At 32.9% G+C, this 26707-nt stretch overlaps 2 protein-coding genes across 8 annotated transcripts in view; one reads left to right on the top strand and one right to left on the bottom strand.

Moving 5' to 3' along the window:
- The window catches only part of LOC131807047 (AMP deaminase 2-like), a 63098-nt gene extending 54673 nt beyond the window's left edge, over positions 1-8425 (top strand). For 2 of the 4 annotated variants that reach the window (XM_059132060.1, XM_059132059.1), the window contains 5 exons: positions 1981-2311; positions 2375-2538; positions 2613-2903; positions 7454-7859; positions 7922-8425. In XM_059132060.1, coding sequence (XP_058988043.1) covers positions 1981-2311; positions 2375-2538; positions 2613-2903; positions 7454-7859; positions 7922-8095 — 1366 coding nt within the window. In that variant the 3' untranslated portion in view covers positions 8096-8425. The remainder of the gene's footprint in view (positions 1-1980; positions 2312-2374; positions 2539-2612; positions 2904-7453; positions 7860-7921) is intronic. The other 2 variants (XM_059132061.1, XM_059132062.1) reach the window with 1 other exon arrangement.
- Positions 8426-12659: 4234 nt separating this feature from the next.
- LOC131800410 (transmembrane protein 94-like) lies at positions 12660-24516 on the bottom strand. Of its 4 annotated transcripts, none has more exons than XM_059132065.1 (11): positions 24270-24513; positions 23867-24108; positions 23168-23801; positions 22396-23107; positions 21960-22119; positions 17158-17254; positions 16327-17092; positions 14840-15987; positions 14655-14778; positions 12869-13118; positions 12660-12806 (listed from the first exon to the last, which is right to left on the bottom strand). In XM_059132065.1, exons 2-11 carry the CDS (start codon positions 24052-24054, stop codon positions 12734-12736), a joined length of 4152 nt encoding a protein of 1383 aa, XP_058988048.1. In that variant the 5' UTR covers positions 24055-24108; positions 24270-24513; the 3' UTR covers positions 12660-12733. The 4 variants fall into 4 exon arrangements, with proteins under 4 accessions (XP_058988048.1, XP_058988049.1, XP_058988046.1 ...); XM_059132066.1 differs by having other exon boundaries at positions 22002-22119; XM_059132063.1 differs by having other exon boundaries at positions 14840-17092; positions 24270-24516.
- Between the last annotated feature and the right edge of the window lie 2191 nt (positions 24517-26707).

Genomic DNA, 26707 nt, shown 5'->3' with positions numbered 1-26707 from the left:
CCTTACCACACGCCTGCGCACCAAGACTAACCCTCATGCTAAATTTGAAAATTCTAGCTTCAGCCATTTCGTCTGGCCATGATTCTAGATAAGTCAATCAGTCAGTCAGTTATTTCACTACTCTTTACATACCCTCAGCCATATGGCTACAGGGGGTATATCAAAATAACGGCTTTAGACCCTAGGTCTCTTTGGACTAAATCCGTTTCAGGACATTTGGAGTCGATCTCCGTCCGTCCGTCTGTTTGGCTGGTGACACGATAACTCTCGACGAGAAAATCCGATTTGATCCAAATTTGGTACATCGTAATATTATTGTCAAACTTAGATAGAGTTCGGAAATGGGCAATATCGATCCTCTCCTTCTGGTACCTTCCCCACAAAAGGTCGAAATTTTCAAAGAAAATATTTTAATAATAATATTTTATGACAGGTGGGAAAATGGACAATATCGGTTCACTCCATCAAATACCTTCCCCATAAATGGTCAAAATTTTGAATTACAACTCTTATAAAATGTGATGAAAGAGTCTGATTATCTTCAAATATCCCAATATTATTTTTAATCCAAGGTCTGGTATGAAGATGGAATACATAGGTCCACTCCTTTTGGTACCTCCCCCACAAAGGGTCAAACTTTTAAATATCCATAAAGCTTATAGAAAGCGAAATTAACATCCGATTCCTTGGCATATCGCAATATTTCTATCAACACAAGATCTGTTATAAAGATGGTAGAGATCGGACTATTCTTTCTGGTACCTCCCCCACAAAGGTGAATAACCAAAACTATTATAAAATCCGAAATAAGCATCCTGTTCTCTTCATATTTCACACATCCTATTATTTCTACTAACGCTTGATCTGTTGTGCAGATTGGATAAATCGATCCACTCCTTCTGGTACCTCCCCTACAAAAGGTCCAAATTTTGAATATCCATTAAGCTCATAAAACGCGAAATTAACATCGGATTTCATTCAGACTTGTCACATCTCAACATCTGTCATAAATTGCGAAACAAGTCAGCGATTCTTTATAACTTGCTATATATTTCTCTCAACCAGAGACCTGAAATGAATATGGAATTTATGATTTCGCATAAAATTAGATATAAATGTTCGATTTTCTTTTAATTTTGCCCAAGACATTCACATTTTAACATTTTCTAAAAATTATCACATATCTCAAATAAATTGAAGGAAGTAACCAATATAGTCCAAACTGGCACGTCGCAATATTTAAATCGTACTTATTTAGGTCCGATTACAATATTGGCCCATTCCTTCGGATCCTAATCCATAGAGGGTCGACAATTTGAATAATCATAACAGAAGGCAAAATATATTTAAATTACCGAAAATTGGCTGAGGGTATACATCTACATCTAAAAAATCCACTTCGATAGAGTTTAGAATAATCCAGAATAAATTCTTTGCAAATTCGCGTTAATAAGTCCAAAAGACATTGATTGCAAAATCGTTTTTTATAAAGATCTGAATACCCCAGAAAGTATTATTTTCAAATTCACATTGATACAGTCGAAGTACCTTTACGAGTACAAGTCGATACAGCTCTGGGTAACCCAGGAAGTATTCTTCACAAAACCGCGTTCATGGAGTTCAAAATGAAACATAAAATATTTGTTACATATTCATGCTCTTATAGCTCAGAAATACTATTTACTAGAGGTACACAAAGCCATTTCTTAAAATCTGTGTTGGTAAGCTTTGACCTAGTTCTAAAATTCCAAAACGATTGAGCTCTATATAGGTTAAAATATAACTTTTTTCGACTTAGTTATTAGTGGCCAAACTAGCATTTTTTTAATCCAAATGTTTAAAACTCAAAAAGCCTAAAAAATATTTTGAAGAAAACACGTTGAAAAAAAACTCAAAAATAGCCCACAGGATATTCTTAAAACATACACTTCAATTTAACCTAAAAAAAATATTCTAACTCTTCCATTTCTTTCATTACAGAAAAGTTGATACCCACATTCATGCCGCCTCGTGTATGAATCAAAAACATTTACTGCGTTTCATTAAAAAGACTTTGAAAAATAATGCCAATGAAGTGGTGACGGTGACCAAGGGACAGCAAATGACATTGGCCCAAGTATTTCAGTCCATGAATTTGACAACCTATGACTTAACTGTCGATATGTTGGATGTGCATGCCGATCGTAATACCTTCCATCGTTTCGATAAGTTCAATGCCAAATATAATCCAATTGGTGAATCACGTTTGCGTGAGGTATTCTTGAAGACGGATAACTATTTGAATGGCAAATACTTCGCGCAAATTATAAGGGTAAGAGGAAAACAATTAACTTGGAATTTCAATATTACCAACTATTTTTGTTTATGCTTGCAGGAAGTGGCATTCGATTTGGAAGAATCTAAATATCAAAATGCTGAGTTACGTTTGTCAATCTATGGTAAATCTCGTGATGAATGGAAAAAATTGGCCAAATGGGCTATTGACTATAATGTCTATTCGACCAATATACGCTGGCTCATACAAATTCCACGTCTTTAGTAAGTTGTTGTCTTTATAATTTAAAAAAAAAAAAAAAATTGAATTTAATATTTGTATTGTTTTTCTTTTCCAGTGATATTTTCAAATCCAACAAATTGATGACATCGTTCCAAGATATTTTGGATAACATCTTCTTGCCATTGTTCGAGGCCACAGCCCAACCCAGCAAACACCCGGAGTTACATCGTTTCTTGCGTTATGTCATTGGTTTCGATTCAGTCGATGATGAATCGAAGCCAGAGAATCCTTTGTTCGATGGTGACATAACCACACCACCCAAATGGACAGATGATGAGAATCCTCCCTATGCATACTATATATATTATATGTATGCCAATATGGCTGTTTTGAATCAGTTTAGAAAGTAAGTGACCCATCGCTCTGGAGATTGAATATTATTGGTTTAGAAATTGATGGTTTTATGATCTTACGATTATTTGAATGCCTTGAAAACATTCTTAAAAAGGTACACGATATTTGATCTGGCGGTGTAGCAAATTAAAGATTTTCTGTTTCAAGGTTCTCGTCAAGAATTTGTGAAAAATCGTAAATTTTTATTGCAAAGCTACTTTAAAAGCTCCTTAAAAAATCCTAAATGTGAAGTTTTTTAAAAAATAATAGATGTTTGGTCTGAAGGTCCTTGACAAATTCCCGATTTCTATACTTAAAGTCCTTGAAAAATATTCTTTAAAAAATACTAGATGTTTGGTCTGAAGTTCCTTGACAAATTCCCGATTTCTATACTTAAAGACCTTAAAAAATATTCTTTAAAAAATCCATGTTTATTGTTATGTTGGTTCTTGAAAAAATATTCTTTAAAAAAATCCACGCTTATTGGTCCTTGAAAAAATATTCTTTAAAAAAATCCACGCTTATTGGTCCTTGAAAAAATATTCTTTAAAAAAATCCACGCTTATTGGTCCTTGAAAAAATATTCTTTAAAAAAATCCACGCTTATTGGTCCTTGAAAAAATATTCTTTAAAAAAATCCACGCTTATGGTCCTTGAAAAAATATTCTTTAAAAAAATCCACGCTTATTGGTCCTTGAAAAAATATTCTTTAAAAAAATCCACGCTTATTGGTCCTTGAAAAAATATTCTTTAAAAAAATCCACGCTTATTGGTCCTTGAAAAAATATTCTTTAAAAAAATCCACGCTTATTGGTCCTTGAAAAAATATTCTTTAAAAAAATCCACGCTTATTGGTCCTTGAAAAAATATTCTTTAAAAAAATCCACGCTTATTGGTCCTTGAAAAAATATTCTTTAAAAAAATCCACGCTTATTGGTCCTTGAAAAAATATTCTTTAAAAAAATCCACGCTTATTGGTCCTTGAAAAAATATTCTTTAAAAAAATCCACGCTTATTGGTCCTTGAAAAAATATTCTTTAAAAAAATCCACGCTTATTGGTCCTTGAAAAAATATTCTTTAAAAAAAATCCACGCTTATTGGTCCTTGAAAAAATATTCTTTAAAAAAATCCACGCTTATTGGTCCTTGAAAAAATATTCTTTAAAAAAATCCACGCTTATTGGTCCTTGAAAAAATATTCTTTAAAAAAATCCACGCTTATTGGTCCTTGAAAAAATATTCTTTAAAAAATCCACGCTTATTGGTCCTTGAAAAAATATTCTTTAAAAAAATCCACGCTTATTGGTCCTTGAAAAAATATTCTTTAAAAAAATCCACGCTTATTGGTCCTTGAAAAATATTCTTTAAAAAAATCCACGCTTATTGGTCCTTGAAAAAATATTCTTTAAAAAAATCCACGCTTATTGGTCCTTGAAAAAATATTCTTTAAAAAAATCCACGCTTATTGGTCCTTGAAAAAATATTCTTTAAAAAAATCCACGCTTATTGGTCCTTGAAAAAATATTCTTTAAAAAAATCCACGCTTATTGGTCCTTGAAAAAATATTCTTTAAAAAATCCACGCTTATTGGTCCTTGAAAAAATATTCTTTAAAAAATCCACGCTTATTGGTCCTTGAAAAAATATTCTTTAAAAAAATCCACGCTTATTGGTCCTTGAAAAAATATTCTTTAAAAAAATCCACGCTTATTGGTCCTTGAAAAAATATTCTTTAAAAAAATCCACGCTTATTGGTCCTTGAAAAAAAAATCCACGCTTATTGGTCCTTGAAAAAATATTCTTAAAAATCCACGCTTATTGGTCCTTGAAAAATATTCTTTAAAAAAATCCACGCTTATTGGTCCTTGAAAAAATATTCTTTAAAAAAATCCACGCTTATTGGTCCTTGAAAAAATATTCTTAAAAAAATCCACGCTTATTGGTCCTTGAAAAAATATTCTTTAAAAAAATCCACGCTTATTGGTCCTTGAAAAAATATTCTTTAAAAAAATCCACGCTTATTGGTCCTTGAAAAAATATTCTTTAAAAAAATCCACGCTTATTGGTCCTTGAAAAAATATTCTTTAAAAAAATCCACGCTTATTGGTCCTTGAAAAAATATTCTTTAAAAAAATCCACGCTTATTGGTCCTTGAAAAAATATTCTTAAAAAAATCCACGCTTATTGGTCCTTGAAAAAATATTCTTTAAAAAAATCCACGCTTATTGGTCCTTGAAAAAATATTCTTTAAAAAAAATCCACGCTTATTGGTCCTTGAAAAAATATTCTTTAAAAAAATCCACGCTTATTGGTCCTTGAAAAAATATTCTTTAAAAAAATCCACGCTTATTGGTCCTTGAAAAAATATTCTTTAAAAAATCCACGCTTATTGGTCCTTGAAAAAATATTCTTTAAAAAATCCACGCTTATGGTCCTTGAAAAAATATTCTTTAAAAAAATCCACGCTTATTGGTCCTTGAAAAAATATTCTTTAAAAAAATCCACGCTTATTGGTCCTTGAAAAAATATTCTTTAAAAAGTCCACGCTTATTGGTCCTTGAAAAATATTCTTTAAAAAAATCCACGCTTATTGGTCCTTGAAAAATATTCTTTAAAAAATCCACGCTTATTGGTCCTTGAAAAATATTCTTTAAAAAAATCCACGCTTATTGGTCCTTGAAAAAATATTCTTTAAAAAAATCCACGCTTATTGGTCCATGAAAAATATTCTTTAAAAAAATCCACGCTTATTGGTGCTTAAAAAAATATTCTTTAAAAAAATCCACGCTTATTGGTGCTTAAAAAATATTCTTTAAAAAAATCCACGCTTATTGGTGCTTAAAAAAATATTCTTAAAAAAATCCACGCTTATTGGTGCTTAAAAAAATATTCTTTAAAAAAATCCACGCTTATTGGTGCTTAAAAAATATTCTTTAAAAAAATCCACGCTTATTGGTGCTTAAAAAAATATTCTTTAAAAAAATCCACGCTTATTGGTGCTTAAAAAATATTCTTTAAAAAAATCCACGCTTATTGGTGCTTAAAAAAATATTCTTTAAAAAAATCCACGCTTATTGGTGCTTAAAAAAATATTCTTTAAAAAATCCACGCTTATTGGTGCTTAAAAAATATTCTTTAAAAAAATCCACGCTTATTGGTGCTTAAAAAATATTCTTTAAAAAAATCCACGCTTATTGGTGCTTAAAAAATATTCTTTAAAAAAATCCACGCTTATTGGTGCTTAAAAAAATATTCTTTAAAAAATCCACGCTTATTGGTGCTTAAAAAAATATTCTTTAAAAAAATCCACGCTTATTGGTGCTTAAAAAAATATTCTTTAAAAAAATCCACGCTTATTGGTGCTTAAAAAAATATTCTTTAAAAAAATCCACGCTTATTGGTCCTTGAAAAAATATTCTTTAAAAAAATCCACGCTTATTGGTCCTTGAAAAAATATTCTTTAAAAATCCACGCTTATTGGTTCTTGAAAAAATATTCTTTAAAAAATCCACGCTTATTGGTCCTTGAAAAAATATTCTTTAAAAAAATCCACGCTTATTGGTCCTTGAAAAAATATTCTTTAAAAATCCACGCTTATTGGTCCTTGAAAAAATATTCTTTAAAAAATCCACGCTTATTGGTCCTTGAAAAAATATTCTTTAAAAAAATCCACGCTTATTGGTCCTTGAAAAAATATTCTTTAAAAATCCACGCTTATTGGTTCTTGAAAAAATATTCTTTAAAAAATCCACGCTTATTGGTCCTTGAAAAAATATTCTTTAAAAAAATCCACGCTTATTGGTGCTTAAAAAAATATTCTTTAAAAAAATCCACGCTTATTGGTGCTTAAAAAAATATTCTTTAAAAAAATCCACGCTTATTGGTCCTTGAAAAAATATTCTTTAAAAATCCACGCTTATTGGTTCTTGAAAAAATGTTCTTTAAAAAATCCACGCTTATTGGTCCTTGAAAAAATATTCTTTAAAAATCCACGCTTATTGGTCCTTGGAAAAATATCCTTGAAAAATATTCTTTAAAAAATCCACGCTTATTAGTCCTTGAAAAATATTCTTTAAAAAATCCACAATTATTGGTCTGCATCCTTGAAAAATATTCTTTCAAAAATCCGCGATTATTGGTCTGATAGTCCTTGAAAAATATTCTTTAAAAAATCCACGATTATTGGTCTGATAGTCCTTGAAAAATATTATTTAAAAAATCCACTCTTATTGATGTGATGGTCCTTGAAAAATATTCTTTAAAAAATCCACGATTATTGGTCTGATGGTCCTTGAAAAATATTCTTTGAAAAATCCACGCTTATTAATGTGATGGTCCTTCAAAAGTATTCTTTAAAAAATTAAGGATTATTGATGTGACGGTCCTTGAAAAATATTCTTTAAAAAATCCAAGCTTATTGATGTGGTGATGATCCTTGAAAAATATTTTTAAAAATCCACGCTTATTGATGTGAAGGTCGTTGAAAAATATTCTTTAAAAAATCCAGCTTATTGATGTGTTGGTCCTTGAATTATATTTTTTGAATTTATTTTTTCTTTTCCAGGGAACGTGGCCTAAATACCTTCGTCTTGCGTCCCCATTGTGGTGAAGCTGGTCCGGTGCAACATTTGGTCTGTGGCTACCTAATGGCAGAGAATATCTCCCATGGTCTGTTGCTGCGTAAAGTACCTGTTCTACAGTATTTATATTACTTATCTCAAATCGGTATTGCCATGTCGCCGCTGTCGAATAATTCACTTTTCCTTAACTATCATCGTAATCCATTGCCGGAGTATTTGGCACGTGGTCTCATTGTGTCGCTATCAACTGATGATCCCCTACAATTCCATTTCACCAAAGAACCCTTGATGGAAGAGTACAGTATTGCCGCACAGGTGTGGAAGTTGAGCTCATGCGATATGTGTGAATTGGCACGTAACAGTGTTCTGATGAGTGGTTTTCCACATAAGGTAAAGGGTGTTTCTTCTCCACTTTTATTATTTCGTGGAATAATAAAATTCCCTTTTTTCAGATGAAACAACATTGGCTGGGACCCAACTATACCCGGGAGGGTGTTGCCGGCAACGATATAACACGCACCAATGTACCCGATATACGTGTGGCCTATCGTTCGGAGACTTTGCTCGATGAACTTTCCAATATCTTTAAGGTTCATCAACATCCCCATATGGAAGAAAGTCCTTAGACGCCAGAGACCGCAAAGGAGATCTACTATGAACTATGATGAACCAATAAATCTATTAACCAATCAACCAACCAACCAAAATTCATAGCCGAATATGTCTCTGAATTATTTGTTGTGTTACAAATGTGCGAATTTATATATGTAGCTTTTTTGTATATAAAAAAACACAAATTACAAATATCATCACCCAGCTATTGATGGTATTCAGTTATATCCATAAATTTTCTATAAAAAAAGAACAATAGGAGGAAGAAGTTTCGAAATCATTGACTGCTGGACCATGCATATTTACTTAAAAATCACATCTTCTAAATTAATACATAAAATAATAATAATCATGTTTTCTTTTTTTTTTGTATTCTCGTTTCTAATTTGTTTTGTTAAGCCAATAACAATAAAAACAAAATTATATATTAACAAATTAAAAATAATGTGTTTGAAATCTCTCAGCAAGAATTAAAAAGTTAAAAAAATTAAAAATTTCTCGATTTTTGTTGTGTCTGACAAGTTTTAAAAAAATATTCAACAAATTCACGATTTTTTAAAAAAATATTCTTTAAAAATAAAAGGATTTTGGGTCTGACGTTTAAAAAAAATTTCTCCAAAAAATTCACGATTTTCAAAAAAAAATATTCTTAAAAATGTACGATTTTGGGTCTGACGTGTTTAAAAGAAACTCTTTAAAAAAATCATGATTTTTAAAGAAATATTTTTTTAAATATTCATGATTTTTAATAAAATATTCTTTAAAAATTCACGATTCTGAGTCTGACGGGTTTTAAAAAATATTATTCAAAAAATTCAGGATTTAAAAAAAATCCACACCTTATTGTCCTTAAAAAATATTCTTCAAAAAATTCAGGATTTTAAAAAAATCCAAACCTTATTGTCCTTAAAAAATATTCTTCAAAAAATTCAGGATTTAAAAAAAATCAACGCCTTATTGTCCTTAATTTTTAAAGAAATATTTTTTTAAATATTCATTATTTTTAATAAAATATTCATTAAAAATTCACGATTCTGAGTCTGACGGGTTTTAAAAAATATTCTTCAAAAAATTCAGGATTTTAAAAAAATCCACGCCTTATTGTCCTTAAAAAATATTCTTCAAAAAATTCAGGATTTTAAAAAAATCCACGCCTTATTGTCCTTAAAAAATATTCTTCAAAAAATTCAGGATTTTAAAAAAATCCACGCCTTATTGTCCTTAAAAAATATTCTTCAAAAAATTCAGGATTTTAAAAAATCCACGCCTTATTGTCCTTAAAAAAATTCTTCAAAAAATTCAGGATTTTAAAAAAAAATCCACGCCTTATTGTCCTTAAAAATATTCTTCAAAAAATTCAGGATTTTAAAAAAAATCCACGCCTTATTGTCCTTAAAAAATATTCTTCAAAAATTCAGGATTTAAAAAAAAAATCCACGCCTTATTGTCCTTAAAAAATATTCTTCAAAAAATTCAGGATTTTAAAAAATCCACGCCTTATTGTCCTTAAAAAATATTCTTCAAAAAATTCAGGATTTTAAAAAAAATCCACGCCTTATTGTCCTTAAAAAATATTCTTCAAAAAATTCAGGATTTTAAAAAAAATCCACGCCTTATTGTCCTTAAAAAATATTCTTCAAAAAATTCAGGATTTGAAAAAAAAATCCACGCCTTATTGTCCTTAAAAAATATTCTTCAAAAAATTCAGGATTTTAAAAAAATCCACGCCTTATTGTCCTTGAAAAATATTCTTCAAAAAATTCACGATTTTTAAAAAATCCACGCCTTATTGTCCTTAAAAAATATTCTTCAAAAAATTCAGGATTTTAAAAAATCCACGCCTTATTGTCCTTGAAAATATTCTTCAAAAAATTCACGATTTTTAAAAAATCCACGCCTTATTGTCCTTGAAAAATATTCTTCAAAAAATTCACGATTTTTAAAAAATCCACGCCTTATTGTCCTTGAAAAATATTCTTCAAAAAATTCAGGATTTTAAAAAAATCTACGCCTTATTGTCCTTGAAAAACATTCTTCAAAAGATTCAGGATTTTAAAAAAATCCACGCCTTATTGTCCTTGAAAAATATTCTTCAAAAAATTCACGATTTTTAAAAAATCCACGCCTTATTGTCCTTGAAAAATATTCTTCAAAAAATTCAGGATTTTAAAAAAATCTACGCCTTATTGTCCTTGAAAAACATTCTTCAAAAGATTCAGGATTTTAAAAAAATCCACGCCTTATTGTCCTTGAAAAATATTCTTCAAAAAATTCAGGATTTTAAAAAAATCCACGCCTTATTGTCCTTGAAAAATATTCTTCAAAAAATTCAGGATTTTTAAAAAATCCGCGCCTTATTGTCCTTAAAAAATATTCTTCAAAAAATTCAGGATTTAAAAAAAAAATCCACGCCTTATTGTCCTTAAAAAATATTCTTCAAAAAATTCACGATTTTTAAAAAATCCACGCCTTATTGTCCTTGAAAAATATTCTTCAAAAAATTCACGATTTTTAAAAATCCACGCCTTATTGTCCTTAAAAATATTCTTCAAAAAATTCAGGATTTTAAAAAAATCCACGCCTTATTGTCCTTGAAAAATATTCTTCAAAAAATTCACGATTTTTAAAAAATCCACGCCTTATTGTCCTTGAAAAATATTCTTCAAAAAATTCACGATTTTTAAAAAATCCACGCCTTATTGTCCTTGAAAAATATTCTTCAAAAAATTCAGGATTTTAAAAAATCAACACCTTATTTTCCTTGAAAAATATTCTTCAAAAAATTCAGAATTTTAAAAAATCCACGCCTTATTGTCCTTAAAAAATATACTTCAAAAAATTCAGGATTATAAAAAATCCACTCCTTATTGTCATTGAAAAATATTCTTCAAAAAATTCAGAATTTTAAAAAATCCACGCCTTATTTTCCTTGAAAAATATTGTTCAAAAAATTCAGAATTTTAAAAAATCAACACCTTATTTTCCTTGAAAAATATTCTTCAAAAAAATTCAGAATTTTAAAAAATCCACGCCTTATATTCCTTGAAAAATATTCTTCAAAAAATTCAGGATTATAAAAAATCCACTCCTTATTGCCATTGAAAAATATTTTTCAAGAAGTTCAAGATTTTAAAAAAATCCATGCCTATAATCCTTAAAAATATTCTTAAAAAAATTCACGATTTTAAAAAAAATCCACGCCATATGGTCCTTGAAAATTATTCTTCAAAATATTCACGATTTTATAAAAATCCACGCCTTATGGTCTGGTCCTTAAAAAATTGTTCTTTAAAAATCGATGCTTTATGGTCTGGTCCTTAAAAAGTATTCTTTAAAAAATTGTCTTTTGGTCTTTGAAAAATATTGTTTAAAAAAACCCCACCTTATGGTCTGGTCCTTAAAAATTATTCTTTAAAAAATTTGTCTTTTGGTCCTTGAAAAATATTGTTAAAAAAAATCCACTCTTATTTGTCCTTGAAAAATACTGTTTAAAAAATACACGCTTATTTGTCTTTTGGTCCTTGAAAAATATTGTTAAAAAAAATCCACTCTTATTTGTCCTTGAAAAATACTGTTTAAAAAATCCACGCTTTTTTGTCTTTTGGTCCCCGAAAAATATTGTTTAAAAAATCCACGCTTTTTTGTCTTTTGGTCCCCGAAAAATATTGTTTAAAAAATCCACGCTTATTGATGTGATGGTCCTTGAAAAATATTCTTTAAAAATCCACGCTTGTTTTTCTTTTAGTCCTTGAAAAGTATTCTTTAAAAATTTCACAATTATAGTTCTGAAGTTCCTAGAAAATTATTATTAAAAAATCCACGATTTTTTCACTTTTCCTTCAACAATATGTGATTGATAATCCTTTCCATTAAAGAGAACACATAAAATTCACTAATTTTTTTTATATAATACATACATTTATTTAAAAAAATGTTTTATCATTTATATACAATTTACTTATATTAATAGTGATTTTTTCATAAATAACAAAGAAAAAAGTTTGGGAGGGTTTAAAAGTATTAAAACACAATCAAATTGTAAGTACAATTGAATAAAACCTATGTTGACATTTTCAAATGTCAAATATTCGTATAAATGTGGATGATAATTTAAATATGATGTATACGTTCTAAATCTATATACTTGTATATGTTATTTTCTAAAATATATGTACTTGTAGGCTGCTTATACAGAATTTTGTAATTTGAAATCGTTTTTTTTTTGTTTTTGTGTTAACTCTATAAAATCGTACATACATTCATCCATACGTATATATCTGTTATACACAAATTCATAAAATTATAAAATTGAACACATTCTAAACTAAGAGGGAAACATAAATTTAAAAAAAAATATTTGGCCAAAAGTAGTAGTTTCTTCTTTTCTTTGGCAAAATTGTAAATTCACAAAGGTAGGTCACTGGAAACTGTTGTAATTGGATTTAGGGGACCCAATATATCAGAAATTGTATTTCAATCTTATACACTTACCCTACCTTTATAACATTTACACTTTTGCCCCCAATGATTATCAATTTGAAATTCATTGAATGTAGTTTAAAACCAATAAAAAATGTATACTTGTTATGGAAGTCTTTTATGTTCTTTTTTATTCGCCTTTTCTCCGTTCATTTTTATTACCAAGTTTGAATTTAGAAAGGCGAATTCATACCCAATTTGGTACCAAAATCTAAGCGAGCACGTCGTTGATATCTTGTGTTAACTCTGTAAGAACACGAAATTGAAACATTCAAGGAATATTTTTTATAATATTTTCTAAGTCTTACTTGATTTCTTGCCATTTACAAATTTCCGATACAATCAGACTTATCAGGATGCCGCAGAATATGAAAACAATCGCTGGCCATGCTTCAGCGACATGGTCGCGCAATTCATCATCAAGTAGAATTTGGGTGACACTTACCAAGGCATGAAATACAAGAATACTACAGCAGCTGAGGGTCCAAATACTATTGCGAAAAGGATTCTTTTGCCACAATGAATGATCACGATGCACAAAGGAAGCGGATACCGTAACTGGAGGTAGAATATATTAAATGATTTGAGGATAATTTTTTTTTTTGAAAATTATTTTATGAATATTTTTTTAGGACAAGATCTTAAAACCTCTAAATGTTTTTGAACTATAATCAAACAAGTTAACAAGTGTCAGTAGCTTTTGCCGATAGATGTATACCCTCAGCCAATGTTTGATTATTTAAATATATATTTGACTTCTGCTATGGTTATTCTAATTGTTAACCCTCTATGAAGTAGGTTCGAAAGGAATAGGTCATTATTGTCCATTTCGTATCGAACGAAATATGATAGAAATATTGAGACGTGGCAGTTTTGATCTATATCAACAACTTATCGGATGTTATTTTCTCGTTTTATAATCTTCATGGATATTCAAAAGTTTGACCCTTTGTGAGGGAGGTCCCAGAAGCAGTGTACCGATATATCCCATCTTCTCAGCAGACCTTATATTAGTAAAAATAATGGGATGTGTAAAATATTAAGAGAACCGGATGCTTATTTCGGATTTAATAATCGTTTTGCTTATTCGAAACTTTGACCCTTTGTGGGAGAGGTACTAGAAGGAATGATCCAATCTCTACCATCTTTTAATCTTGTGTTGATGGAAATATTGATATGGGTTAATTTCGCGTTTTATGAGCTTCGTGGATATTCAAAATGTTGACCCATTGTGGGGGAGGGGACACCAGACCTTGGGTTAATAAAAATATTGGGATGTGTGAAATTTGAAGACAATCGGACACTTATATCACGTTTTATAAAAGTTATAATTATTCCAAATTTTGACCCTATGTGGGGAAGCTATTTGATGGAGTCGACCAATATTGTCCAATTTCGCACCTGATCTAGCACTGAAGCAAATATTAGGATTTGCACAGTTGGAGAAAAATTGGATTATCCTTTCTCTGTGTGCAGCGTTTTTTTTTTTTTAAACTTCGACCTTTTGTGAGAAAGGTACCAGAAGGAGGGGACCTATATATTCCATCTTAACACCAGATCTTGTGTTAATAAAAATATTGGGATGTTTGAAATTTGAAGACAATCGGGCTCTTACATCACAATTTATAAGATTTATAATTACTCCAAATGTTGACCCTTTGTGGGGAGGTACTTGATGGAGTGAACCGATATTGTCCATTTTCGCACCTGACCTAAAACTGATAAAAATGTTAGGATTTGCAGGATTCGGGTTATCCTTTCTCTCTCTCTCTCTCTGTGCAGTAAATTATATTCTTTGTAGATGGTGACATTTTGTGGGGGAGGTACCAGAAGAAGTGGACCGATATTGCCCATCTCCGAAATCGATCTAAGTTTGAGAATAATATTACGATTTACCAAGTTAGAACCAAACCGGATGCTCCCTCTCTAGCCACATAGCTGTGGATATAAAAATTGGCACACATTTTCAAGGACTATAACTGAGAAATGTTTAAAAATGATTTTATAAAAACTGACACGCCATGGCTAAACATTATTGGCCTTATAAAATCCCACTTTACCCAAAAATTTCCATCCTCCACTTCAAGTACATACCAAAATGCAATAATACTCCCAATACACCAAATATTCGGGCAATTTCCAAATTGATATGTTTATCGTCCTCCTCCACGTCCATAAATTTAAATGGATGATCCATAAATGCACAATAAGATAAAATCTACAAATAAAAGCGGAATGTATTTCAACGCAAAAACATTCACCTCCAATTGCCAACTCACCACTACCAGTACCGGTGCCAGAAATTTACAACCATAACACCATAAGACAAAACCAAAAACTCTCGTATCATATTCCGTCTGCTTTTTCCCCGTCGCACGATTCATTATTTTCGGATCCAAATCGATGTGGGCCAATGATAAGGAGATCAAAGGAACTGGTATTGACATCAAATAGATAACCATTAGTGGCGTCAGTATGGGTCTCAGACTCAAACAAGCACACAGCATATTGATCAACGACAATGAGCCTGCACAGCATGCCCAAAATTGTATACAATTCCAGAGGCCAGAGGAGAAACGTCGTGACAACTCAATAATGGCCACAAGCGATAGGGGGTCTTCACGTTTCACCGATATCGAACAGGGCAGTGAATTGAGCATACGACTTAAATAGATCGGTGAAATTGTATTGCCCGGCGATTGCATGGGACGAGCATTGCTCGAACAACCACCATATTGTCCTGTCTCCAATAGTTCTTCAGCGGCACACTGTTCGTCCTGCAAAGTTTCCGCCGCTGTCGAATGTTTTATTGTCTTAGCTCTCAATTTATTGTTGACAATATTTGCCTCGGTATAGGCCTCAATATCCTGACATACTTGAGGATAGAGCGGTTCCACGCCTATACTACAATCGGCCTGCAAAAAGATCTCAGCATTGGAATTGCTGGCCGAAGAGCCCAAACAAACCACAATTTCTCCATACGACTGCATTATTTCCAACATCTGCCTAGTGGCCTCAGCTGAACAGTCCGTGAAGAGGGAAACTTGCAGAGGAACATTGTCAACCTTCTCCAAGTGAGGCCGTATATTCTCTATGCCACGTGGCAATTTGGCACGATTTGACATGTCAAAATGTACCGGAGCACTTTGTTCGGTGCTCTCGGTTAGAATGCTTATGGAACGGCAATTCTCATCTAGTGCCGAGTCTTGCGATTGTCGCCGGCGATCGTTGAGGGATTCTCTTGAACCCGCCAAACTGGCATTCGAATAGGTTTCATGGTTTCCATTGGTGGCATTTAGTAAAGTGCAATCGTGATCCGATATGGCACCGGGCGCTGATGAGCTCAAAGTTTTGGAAGACTCTAAATTGGTTACCGGCGGCAAGAGACAATTCAAATCGGATGTTTCATCGTCCGTGGCCATATTACCTAAAACATTAGTTGCAATGGAATTATCATGAATGTCAGATGTGGCTGAGGTTGTTGTTGTTATGATGGCGGTGGTGGTTGTGGCTGAAGTCGGTATGAGGTCGTTCGCATCATGAGATACTACTGATGAGCGGTTATTGGATGTGGAATTGGTGGAGGTGGCGATAATGGTTGGATTATTACGATTTTTATTAGTAGAACAAGTGGTTGTAGTGGTGGTGGTGGTGTTGTTGGTTTTATGGGCTGTGGTGATTTTGGTGTTAACATGAGAACTCGGGGTAATGGGATTGTTCGTCGCAGTCGTTGTAGTATTGGTGGTGGTGGTGAGATCTGTTTTACCCGCAATTTTGGGTGATTGCTGCGTGGCCGCTGACTTCTCATCCGATTCACTCAACAATGAAATGTGACAATTCCAACCGGATTCCAGACCCATTTTCTCTGAGAAAACACGGGACCGCAATTCGTTCTCTTTACTGAAATGGACAAACCGTATACAGGCCCGTTCCAGACGTTCCACTAACTGTACTATATCTGTCTGAGCCTGATACTGCATTGTCACCATGCCTATGAATACTTGATGACACTGCATCTCAAAGCAACCCTCCACATCGGTAATGTCTTCCTCTTTGCTTTCCGAAAACAGCAGAGAGTCGGTGCTAATGCTGTGACTTAATTTGCCATGGCCACCTTCGAAATCGCAATGCATTTTATCGACATGTTGCATGCGTAATTTAGATTCGGGCGGCAGTTCCAAATAGGCAATGCTACCATCGTTATTGGGTCCGCCACTTAAGGCTCCATTGATGCCATGTCTTAGTGGGCGATAGGCAAAGGCTGTACAGTAGGCAGTTAGGGCACTACGCTGATAGAAATCCAAAGCTCGTTTACGATCCTGCGGAGAGAGGGGACGCAAATCGATGCCATCCCAAAAATCGTCGCAACAATCCAAAATAATGTCGGCAGTGCCTTGGGTGAAGAGCGACAAATAGCCACCGGGGTTTTCGCGCATTACCACCGACAGAGAGTGAGGAAAGGGTACCTTAACTTTTGAGGATAATTGCAATTGACGGGCAAAACGTATATCGCGACGCACAACATCAGGTTGCTGCAACAGAGGTGACGTTAATGCGGATATACTATTCGGTGGGGGGGGGGAAACAAACTACTTACCAAATGTCTATACGTGGCCAATTGTCCCTCCAAACTAAAACAGTCGGTGGCATGATCTGTAAAACCTATTTGTTTAGCCAATTCACAAAGGCATCGTCTAAACAGTTGGTTGGGGAGGATTAGTTTTGGAGTAAAAAAATAAGATTAGTTTATGTTTGGAGATGATTTTTCTTGCTTTTTTAATTTTTTTTAATAGAAAACTGAAGGCATGAAGCTTTTTGTTACAAGAAAATCCAAAAACAATCGACAGAGTACAAATGTTTTGAGAGAAAAACAAAATAAGTGATTGTGATTAAAAAGAATAAGAACAACGCTAAGGACTATGGACTAGGTAGGTATGTTGTATAAATTAACAAAAATATATGTGTGAGGCCAATTAATGTGCACGAATTAATGGTGGTGTGTTTTTGGTTGGAAGATAACTTTTCGGAATAAAAAAATAACAAATAAAGAACAAAAACGATGAATAATGCTCTGAAATTCGAATCAGAGTTTGTAATGCAGATAGAAGTTAATAGTAGAAAACAAACTGAATTAGTTAATATCAGGAAGAAGAAGTTAAGATCGATGAAAACTGAAATTGTTTGGAAAAGAAATTAATGAATTACACTGAAATTGGCATTTGAAAACCATGTTTAATGATCAGATGGAATTTTATCCTACTGAATGTTCTGTGAACTGAAAAACGATGTTTAACATTGGGCGCCAGTATGTATTATTTTCTCTGTTCCAGAACCTTCAAGAATCTACCAGTTTTTCAATTTTTTTTCGATATCATAAAGAGAATATCGGTTATCGCAGCAAAATTTCTCTTCTTGCAATTCTGGAACAGACCAATTGATTAACTTTGTTTCTTTGATCAACCCAGATAAAATCATAAAATACCTCCAACCCTGAACAAATATACTTAAGGTCATGGCCTATATAAGGTCGGCTAGTAAGTCCATCTGACCACTCAGCTTGCTGTCAAAAAAATAATTGTGACTTGAAACAAGACCTACATTAGGTCAGCCTAGAAGGCTACTTTTTGACAAGGATTTGACAATCAAATTAGTTGTTGTTGTACTATTGTGATTTGACTATCTTTAAATTTTAGGTCACAATATGTCTTTTGAGGGAAAACTTAATTGTCAGATGGGTTTACTGGCCGATCTTATGTAGGTCTTTCTTAAAAGATTCAACAAAATATATTCAGAATGTTCAAGATAAAATATTTATACATTTAAAAATTGTTGTGGAAATTTTAAAGTTTTCTATTTTAGATTTTTTTTACATCCTACGATCCGAACTCCACTGTGCAGCATTTAAATAATTAGAATATTGATCAAGAAGAATATTTATTCTTTCGAAAACTAATTGTTTTTCTCTTCACAGATTTCGTATTTTGTTAGCTCTCGGCTTTTAGCAAGATTATAGCCAGTTCTTAGCCAGCTTCAAACACGTAGCAAATTCTAAACAGTTGTAACCTTATAGCATGCTCTAAGCTAAGTCTAAGTTTCCAAATTTTTTATACGCCCAACCGAATACCAAGTATCTAACTTAAATCTTTAATAGAATAAATAAATCTCCTTGAACGGCCTTTAGAGGAGAATATAGTGGACTTGAACTACAAATTAGCTACCTTTCACTACAGCATTCAAGTATTCTTAGAATGCTCGCTCAACAACTCCATGATGAAGGTTATTAACAGATCTACACCCAAGAAGTGATTGCTCTCGTTTCTTATAAGGCTTTTGGTGGTTAATGGAATACTCAATGTGTTTGGAACACTGATGATGTGGAAGATTTATTTATAGAGGGTATATACATATAATTTGATACGGCCAAAACGAGCCTCATCAAAATAACGGTTTTAGACCATAGGCCTCTTTGGACCGTTTCAGGACATTTGGGGTCGATCTAGCGATGTTGATCCAAACTTGGAACATCGTAATATTATTGTTAAACGAGTTCGGAGATGGGCAATATCGGTCCATTCCTTTTGGTTCGTCCCCCACAAAATGTTAACATTTTCAAAGAAAATAATTTACTTTACAGAAAGAGAAAGATCCGATTTTGTCCTAACTATGCAAATTCCAACATTTGCATCAGTGCTAGGTCATGTGCGAACAAAGAGTCAAAATTTTGAACATAAACCACGAAATAAACATCAGATTTCATTCAGACTTTGCAAGTCTCAATATTTCTATCAACCCAAGATCTGCTATAAATATGGTAGAGATTGGACCATTCCTTCTGGTACCTTCCCCACAAAGGGTCAAAATTTTGAATAACCAAAACGATCATAAAATCCGAAATAAGCATCCGGTTCTCTTCAAATTATACACATCACAATAATTTTACCAACCCAAAGTCTGGTGTGAAGATGGGATATCGGTCCACTTCTTCGGGTACCTCCCTCACAAAGAGTCAAAATTTTGAGCATCCATGAAGCTTATGCAATACGAAATTAACATCCAATTCCATTCAGAATTAGTACATCCTAATATTTCCATCAACACAAAATCTCTTATAAAGATGGTTGAGATCGGACCATTTCTTCTGGTACCGTCACCACACAGGGTTCAAGATTTTGAAAAACAAAACACTTAAAAGAAGCGCAAAATGCATCAATCTCTCTTTTTAAATTTCACACATCCAACTATTTTTGCTAACGCAAGATCTGTTGTGAAAATAATATATATATATATATATATATATATATATATATATATATATATATATATATATATATATATATATATATATATATATATATATATATATATATATATATATATATATATATATATATATATATATATATATATATATATATATATATATATATCTGCCACCCTATCTGGTACCTCACCCACAAAGGGTCACAATTTCCAATACTTTTATCTGTCATAAATTGCGAAACAAGTCGGCGATTCTTTACAACTTACTCTATCTAAATATTTCTCTTAAGCAGAAATCTGATATGAATATGTGGTTTATCGAAATTTATTATTTCGCATAAAATTGGACATAAATGTTCGATTTCCTTCAAATTTTGCAAATACAAATATTTTTATCTGTATTAGATGAAATATGAAAATGGAATACTTCGGTTATCTCACACATATTTCCACATTTACCAAAAATTGTCTAGATATGTGCGCTTATCATGGGCTACATTGCCTTATTACTGTAAAAACCCGAGTCCCAATATGGTACGTTGTAATATTTATATCAGTCTTAGCTCAGATACGAATTGTACAATATTGGCCAACTGCTTCGGAACCTTCCCCATAGAGGGTCAACAGTTTGACTAATCATAACTCAAGGCTGAGGGTATACATCTATCGGCAAAACAGAATGATACTATTTTACTTGTTTTCTACAGAACTTATGCAAAGAGCCCACCAAAATCGTTCAAAAACTGAGGAAATGGAAAGTTGACAATTTTAAGCTATTAGCTATTCCATCTCGCAGCTTTTGTATTTTCACTTTTTGGTTGCAGAATTATCTGAAAGTAACCTGGCGACATAATTACGGATATTATCAACAACAGCAATCCTAACTAAATCTGGAAGTCTTTAAATCTAATAAATTTAAAAAAAAATAACACAATGTAAAAAATGAAAACAACAATCTACTTTAAAAAATAAAAAAGTATTTACAAATTTCGACTTATGTTATGAAATCAACACTACCAATAAATAAATGAATATGTCTTTGGCTGCAATGAAAAACAAGTTCCTGTGAGGTACTTTCTTTTATCCAAAGATGCTATTCCAAAAAGATTACAAAATAAAGGAATTTACGGTAAAAAATTAATTAAACAATACATTGAATTGTAAACTGTGCTAAAATTGTAAATAATTACCATTGGCTTGAATTTGAAATTTTTACAAATTATTTGTATCTTTTTTTCAAATAGTTTCATACTGCAAATTTTTAAAATATATCATCTCAAACAAAATTTGAATATTGGAGTTTAAATTAAATTAAATTTTAAAATCAGCAAAACCCCAGTGCAAATTTGTAACTCAATTTTGAGTTAAAAAGGATTTCAATTTAGAATTTTGGAATTTTTCCTTGCCTTTAGGGGAGAAGCAAAAATGTAGAAGGATTAAAGTCTCTTGATTAAAGGGAGTTTCTATAAATCCGTTTAGTGTAGCAAGGACACAAATTGTCCAAAAAAATGCTCATTGTTACAAAATCTCTAAGTTTTTCGTTGATTTATCCATTTTAGGGATGAGAAAAACTGCAAACATCAATAATTTGGATACAATTATAGGAAATCTAACAGAAAAAGGCATAAACACAAAAGGGTAATTCTTGTTTATGTGTGTTTTTGTTTTGGTTATTGAAATCATGGTACAATAAAGACAATGTAGGATAAGTTAGAGAAAGTTGCAATTGAAGAGGCCTACTTGCATGTCCAGAATTACAACATCAACAAATTGTTTTGTATCAAATAAACAAAACCACTTTTTGGTTTGATTTTGAATATATAAATTAAAGCGCAAAAACTAAATGATATTTTGAAGATTTAATTTCAAAATCATGTTCTAAATATATATCCCTATCTTGATTTCATTGTACCATGTTGGAAACACAATTTTGTTGTAGAGTTTTCTAGGACCAAATATTTTAAATTTTGGGTAAGGGTTTTTGTTTGTGCGGGTAATAATTACACCGTCATAAAAATATAAATAATTAATCCATGTGCTGGGAATAGAAGTGCCAATTTGAAAATAAAGTTTAAAAAAATATACTTGAAAACGAAAGACAAAAGTACAACAAATAAAAAATGAAAATGAACAACATACCCATGCAAAAAGCTTTTCATACTGGACTCTACGAGCTCATACCGGTTAGTGACAGGAACTAAGTTTGAATCTAGCATAGCCACTGCTGTGACATGGCCACAAAATTGGGCATAATGGCCATGTGTCAACGGTGAGCAGGTATTTAAGAGTATGGCAAGACCTGGAAGAAATGACAAGATATTTCGTTAAATTTAATAAATTACATTATTAAATTTAATAAATTTAATAATTACATCATATCAAAGCAAGCAAACTCCGTAAATACAATTATCATTAACCCGCCTTTTAACACAGCATAAGGTATTACAAACTACGACATTTCAAAATTTTGTTTAATATAACTTTTTAAATTATCTTGGTGTACTGTTTCAAAATCGTAATTGTTTAAAAAGCGACCAAAGTTAGCTTGCTTTTAACACGATGTAAAAAATCTTACCCAACGGTTTCAAGGACTTTATGTGATTTTTCCATTCTTGATCATCAAACTCCAAACGGAATGGACAATGTTGATCATGGGTTAAATCCAAGACCTCAGCAACCACACCATTTCCCTTTTGCACCGCATTGTCGGCAATGTCACTTTCCGAATTAAATGAACTCTGACAACTTTTCTCCTCCATCTCATCTTCTTCGGTGTCGTGTAGGAAAAATACCTTTTCGGCAGTTGGATTTGGCCATGACAAAATCCCCTTTTTATCAACACAACAGAGGGCAGTTATAGAGCCTAAAACTTGTACCAAGTTTGCCGAACGTGGTAGCAGTTCACTGTTACCACGCCACAATTGCAACCAATTGCGAAACACTTTTGAACGATGTAATGCCATATTTTCATAGTCAAATGCCGGCATATCGTCTTCTTCAAAGGATTTCTCCGAGTCTTTGCCCATAACCAGCTGTGGCGTCCTCAAGAAACACTGTAAACGCGCCACACCCCAATGATTCATAGAAATCCAGAGAAGAGGAAATATTAACGGCAATAGTGGTATGACTGCTGAGGCTGGCGAGTCAATCATTACATCCATCCAAGTTTCATGATAAAGGTTATTGGAAGAATTTATTCCGAAACCATGTAGCCTCAGAATTCCGGCAAAAAAGGTAACAGCAATGGCACATATAAAACCCCATTGTTGTATGTATTTGGTAACCAGCTGCAAATAGGATTGTGATTACAATAGTCTCTTAAAAACTTTAATTTCTTGCTACCTTACCAAATATCTCTGCTGATTGTAGATTGTCGGTGGTCGCTTGGAACAATTTTCCAAAATTAATCTTAAATTACTCAAGTACGGTGTCGATTCCAGGCAACACACCATATCCGGCAAGGGGGTACGGGCAATTGGCTTTAATGGTGGCGGCTCACTATGTGTAACGCCATAAATTTCATGAGCATTGAAGCTACGTTTTCCATTCAGTTCTGTACAGGGCCCGGGTGTAATGTGACCCGGTCGCATTACAATATAATCACCCTTCACCAACAAAGCCCATGGCAAATTGACAATAACTCCATCTCTGTAGGTCCATTGCAAGGACACACAGGGTGACAGGGGGCAGCAATTGTGGGGATAATTACATGGCTGCCAATCGGCACACAGCTCAACTTCAGCCAAACGTATATCATTTAATATTAATCGCGTTTTGCGGTAAACCTCAGTGCGTCGCAGATTATTCTCTCGTATGACAACATATAAATCTAAAGATAAGATAGCTGCCAAACAAAACGCTGCTAAATATGACTGGGCGATAAGCAATACCACTGTCGTCAGAAGTGAGGTGGCAATTGATGACCATCCTAAGGGACTATCGTAACGTTTAACAAATGCCGATCGTATCTTGAGGTACCAGCTGGAATTATTAATAAGTGTTAATTAAAATGTCAATAAAAAATGAGTTCTGTGCAAAACACTCACTTCTCTGCCTCCCACTTCTGCTCATATTCCTTGAGAATTTTTTCAATTTCATCGTGTAAACGACCCAAGGCTACCTTTGTACTTAATCCATAGCCTTCCTTGATGTTATTTGGAGGCCCACCACCGTTCTCTTCATTGTATGGTGGACCATCCCCCACAGTCTGATTGGTCTTTTGGTGTTTCGGCATTGCAAGCTTCACAAACTATCCAACTATTTTCCAAAACCAATCATTTGTTTCCTGCTTTCGTTAACAATGTTTGGGGGTATAAATATAATAAATATTCGTTGTATTTATAAATTAAATCATTTTCCTCCAAATGTCTCAAAAAATTTGAGAAAATGTATATATCCACTTTATTGGAGGTGTATGCATAGCAAAGCAATTAGAATTACTTTACTTACCTGTTTTTAAAATAATCCTGTCTAACAAATGTGTCCAATCCAATTCCTTTCTTTATTAGTTTTATCCTATTGGTGTTCAGGAGTTGGTTGATTCTCGTCGTCTCTGCTCCAAGGTTGGTTGTTTGTTGCGAGCGTGTTAACCAAAATTAAAAACGTCCCAACGAAACGAATATGAAGGCCACAAAGGAATACCCGATAAAAAATAAACAGATAGCAAAGACTCGGAGTACTCTGCTGTTTACGAATGAGTGTAATGCATAACGTCCGAAATGGTTCTTTGTTTACGAAAAAGAATTGTTAAAATTCGATCAGCTGTTAGTATTAAAGGGATTCACAGGTCGATTTTTGACAAAATCGATAGTAGATATTACGAAATATTGTTAATCGATAAATTACCGTTTATTAAATAATATGTCATATTTTAGGGAATTTTTAATAAAAAAATTCGAATTAGAAACTTTAGGTGTATTTTTGATTAAATAATTTAATTTTAAGTGATTAACCGACTACCCAAAGATTGCTATAAGCCAATGATCTGTGAGCTGCAAGAATGTGAACGTTTTTACTAGTATAACCGACTTTCTCTTTATGATATCGATACAATTTACAAAACTGGTAGATCCTTGCATAACTAAAGAGCGGGGAACTTGTTGTTTTAGCCTTGTAAGCGTCAGTTGCAGTCACAACCCAGAGAACTATTTTGTCCGAGTTCGGTGCGACTTCGGACCGAAAGTATTATGGAGTGATTTCTTTTGAAATGAAGTCAGCCCGAACTTGCAAGGATATTATTGGAATATTCCGAAATTATAGTTGTCGAAAAGAACTTTTAACAGTTTTCGGCCTAAATTCTGAGGAAAGTTCTTAAGAAATACTAAAGTCTTTGTCGAATAACGCACTGTGTAATAATGTAATGGAAAACATTTGTTGAGAATAAAGTTCATCTAAAAAGTCGAATAGCTTCGTAATTGTAAGCAGAAATAAACACATAAATAAACAGAACGGAATTCTGACATACTCGGTCAGATGCGTCGGACAAAAACTTTAGACTTGAAGCAGGTGAGCCGAACTCCGTCATTTCGTTCGCTGGGTACTAACACTACCAACAACAACACAAATTAACAATGTGGTACGTTCAGTGATCATTTTAATGCCGGCATGTCCATATTAGTGGTGTTCGGTAAATTCATAGTGGAATTAAGGACGTAGTATTTAATCGTTAATGACAATTTAAAATGACTATACTTCCATAAGAACTTACTAAAACGAGTATAGTAGAATACAGGTAGTCGCATCGACGCAGCTGCTGAACCGTCGAAACTACTTTGGAATTGAAAATTTTGAATGACAAATTTTTCATAACAACCTCCGGTTTTAAAATTTTTGACATATCAATGCCACCTGTATTCTTCTACCATGATAAAGGGTAGAAGAAGTATCACTTGCTAAATCGTAAATGGCGATCCTTCTTATACCCTCCACTTTGAAATGTAGGGTATATTAACTATGTCATTCCATTTGTATCATACCTAAATATTCATCGTAGACCCCATAAAGTATATATAATCAGCATAAAATTCTAAGTCGATATAACGATGTCCGTCTGTCTGTTAAAATCACGATACAGTCTACGTTACTTGACGTATAGCTCCAAAATTTGGCGCAACGATTTGTATTATGTCTAGAAATGAAAGAAAAATGTCGAAAATAGCATCAAATTTTAGAATAAGTTTAGATTTGTTCGAATTGGTTCCCCTTGGACCGAATTATGGCCTTCAAACGGTCAATGAAACCGTCACTCGCTGCCCGAATGTTGCTCTGCGGTATTTTGACCCGTTCCCGCCGAAGCGCTTGCTTGAGGTGATCGACGCTTTGGTATTTTTTAGTGCCAACCTTGCTTTCCAAAATACTCCAGATACAATAGTCCAACGGTTTGGTATCCGGCTGGCGCGTGCTGAGTGCGATAATGCTGAATCCTGTCGGAATTTCCAGGGTCTGCGGTCAAAATGTTTGCGTGCCCAAGGCTTTAATACGCCCTCCAGAATATTTTCGCGATAATATTCGGCATTTATTCTGATGCCACGTCGATTAATACGAGCGGAGAGCGGCCATCGGCTGTTATGGCGGCCCACGTCATCACCATGACCGGCGCTTGAGTTCTGGTGACCAAACGAAGGTGCACATTTTCAGCTGACCTCTTTGGCAAGTAAATACGATCATTTTGTTTGTTTACAAACTGCTGGACAACGAATGTTTTCTCATCAGAAAAACCATAATTCAGCGGTTCACCACTTTCGGCCAAGCGAAGCAACTCTTTAGCTCTATTTTCTTTCTGTTGCGGTATAAGTTTCAATGGCTTTACCCCGAGCTCATTTTTCAATGGAATATTGCGATATGTTCAGCTCACGAGCCATTTTTCGGCAACTGCGACGCGGGTTTTG

Source organism: Musca domestica, unplaced genomic scaffold (genome assembly GCF_030504385.1).
Source record: "Musca domestica strain aabys unplaced genomic scaffold, Musca_domestica.polishedcontigs.V.1.1 95, whole genome shotgun sequence".
Taxonomy (NCBI): Eukaryota; Metazoa; Arthropoda; class Insecta; order Diptera; family Muscidae; genus Musca; species Musca domestica.
The sequence above is the reverse complement of the archived record's forward strand: the minus strand, read 5'-3'. Positions and strand labels throughout refer to the sequence as shown.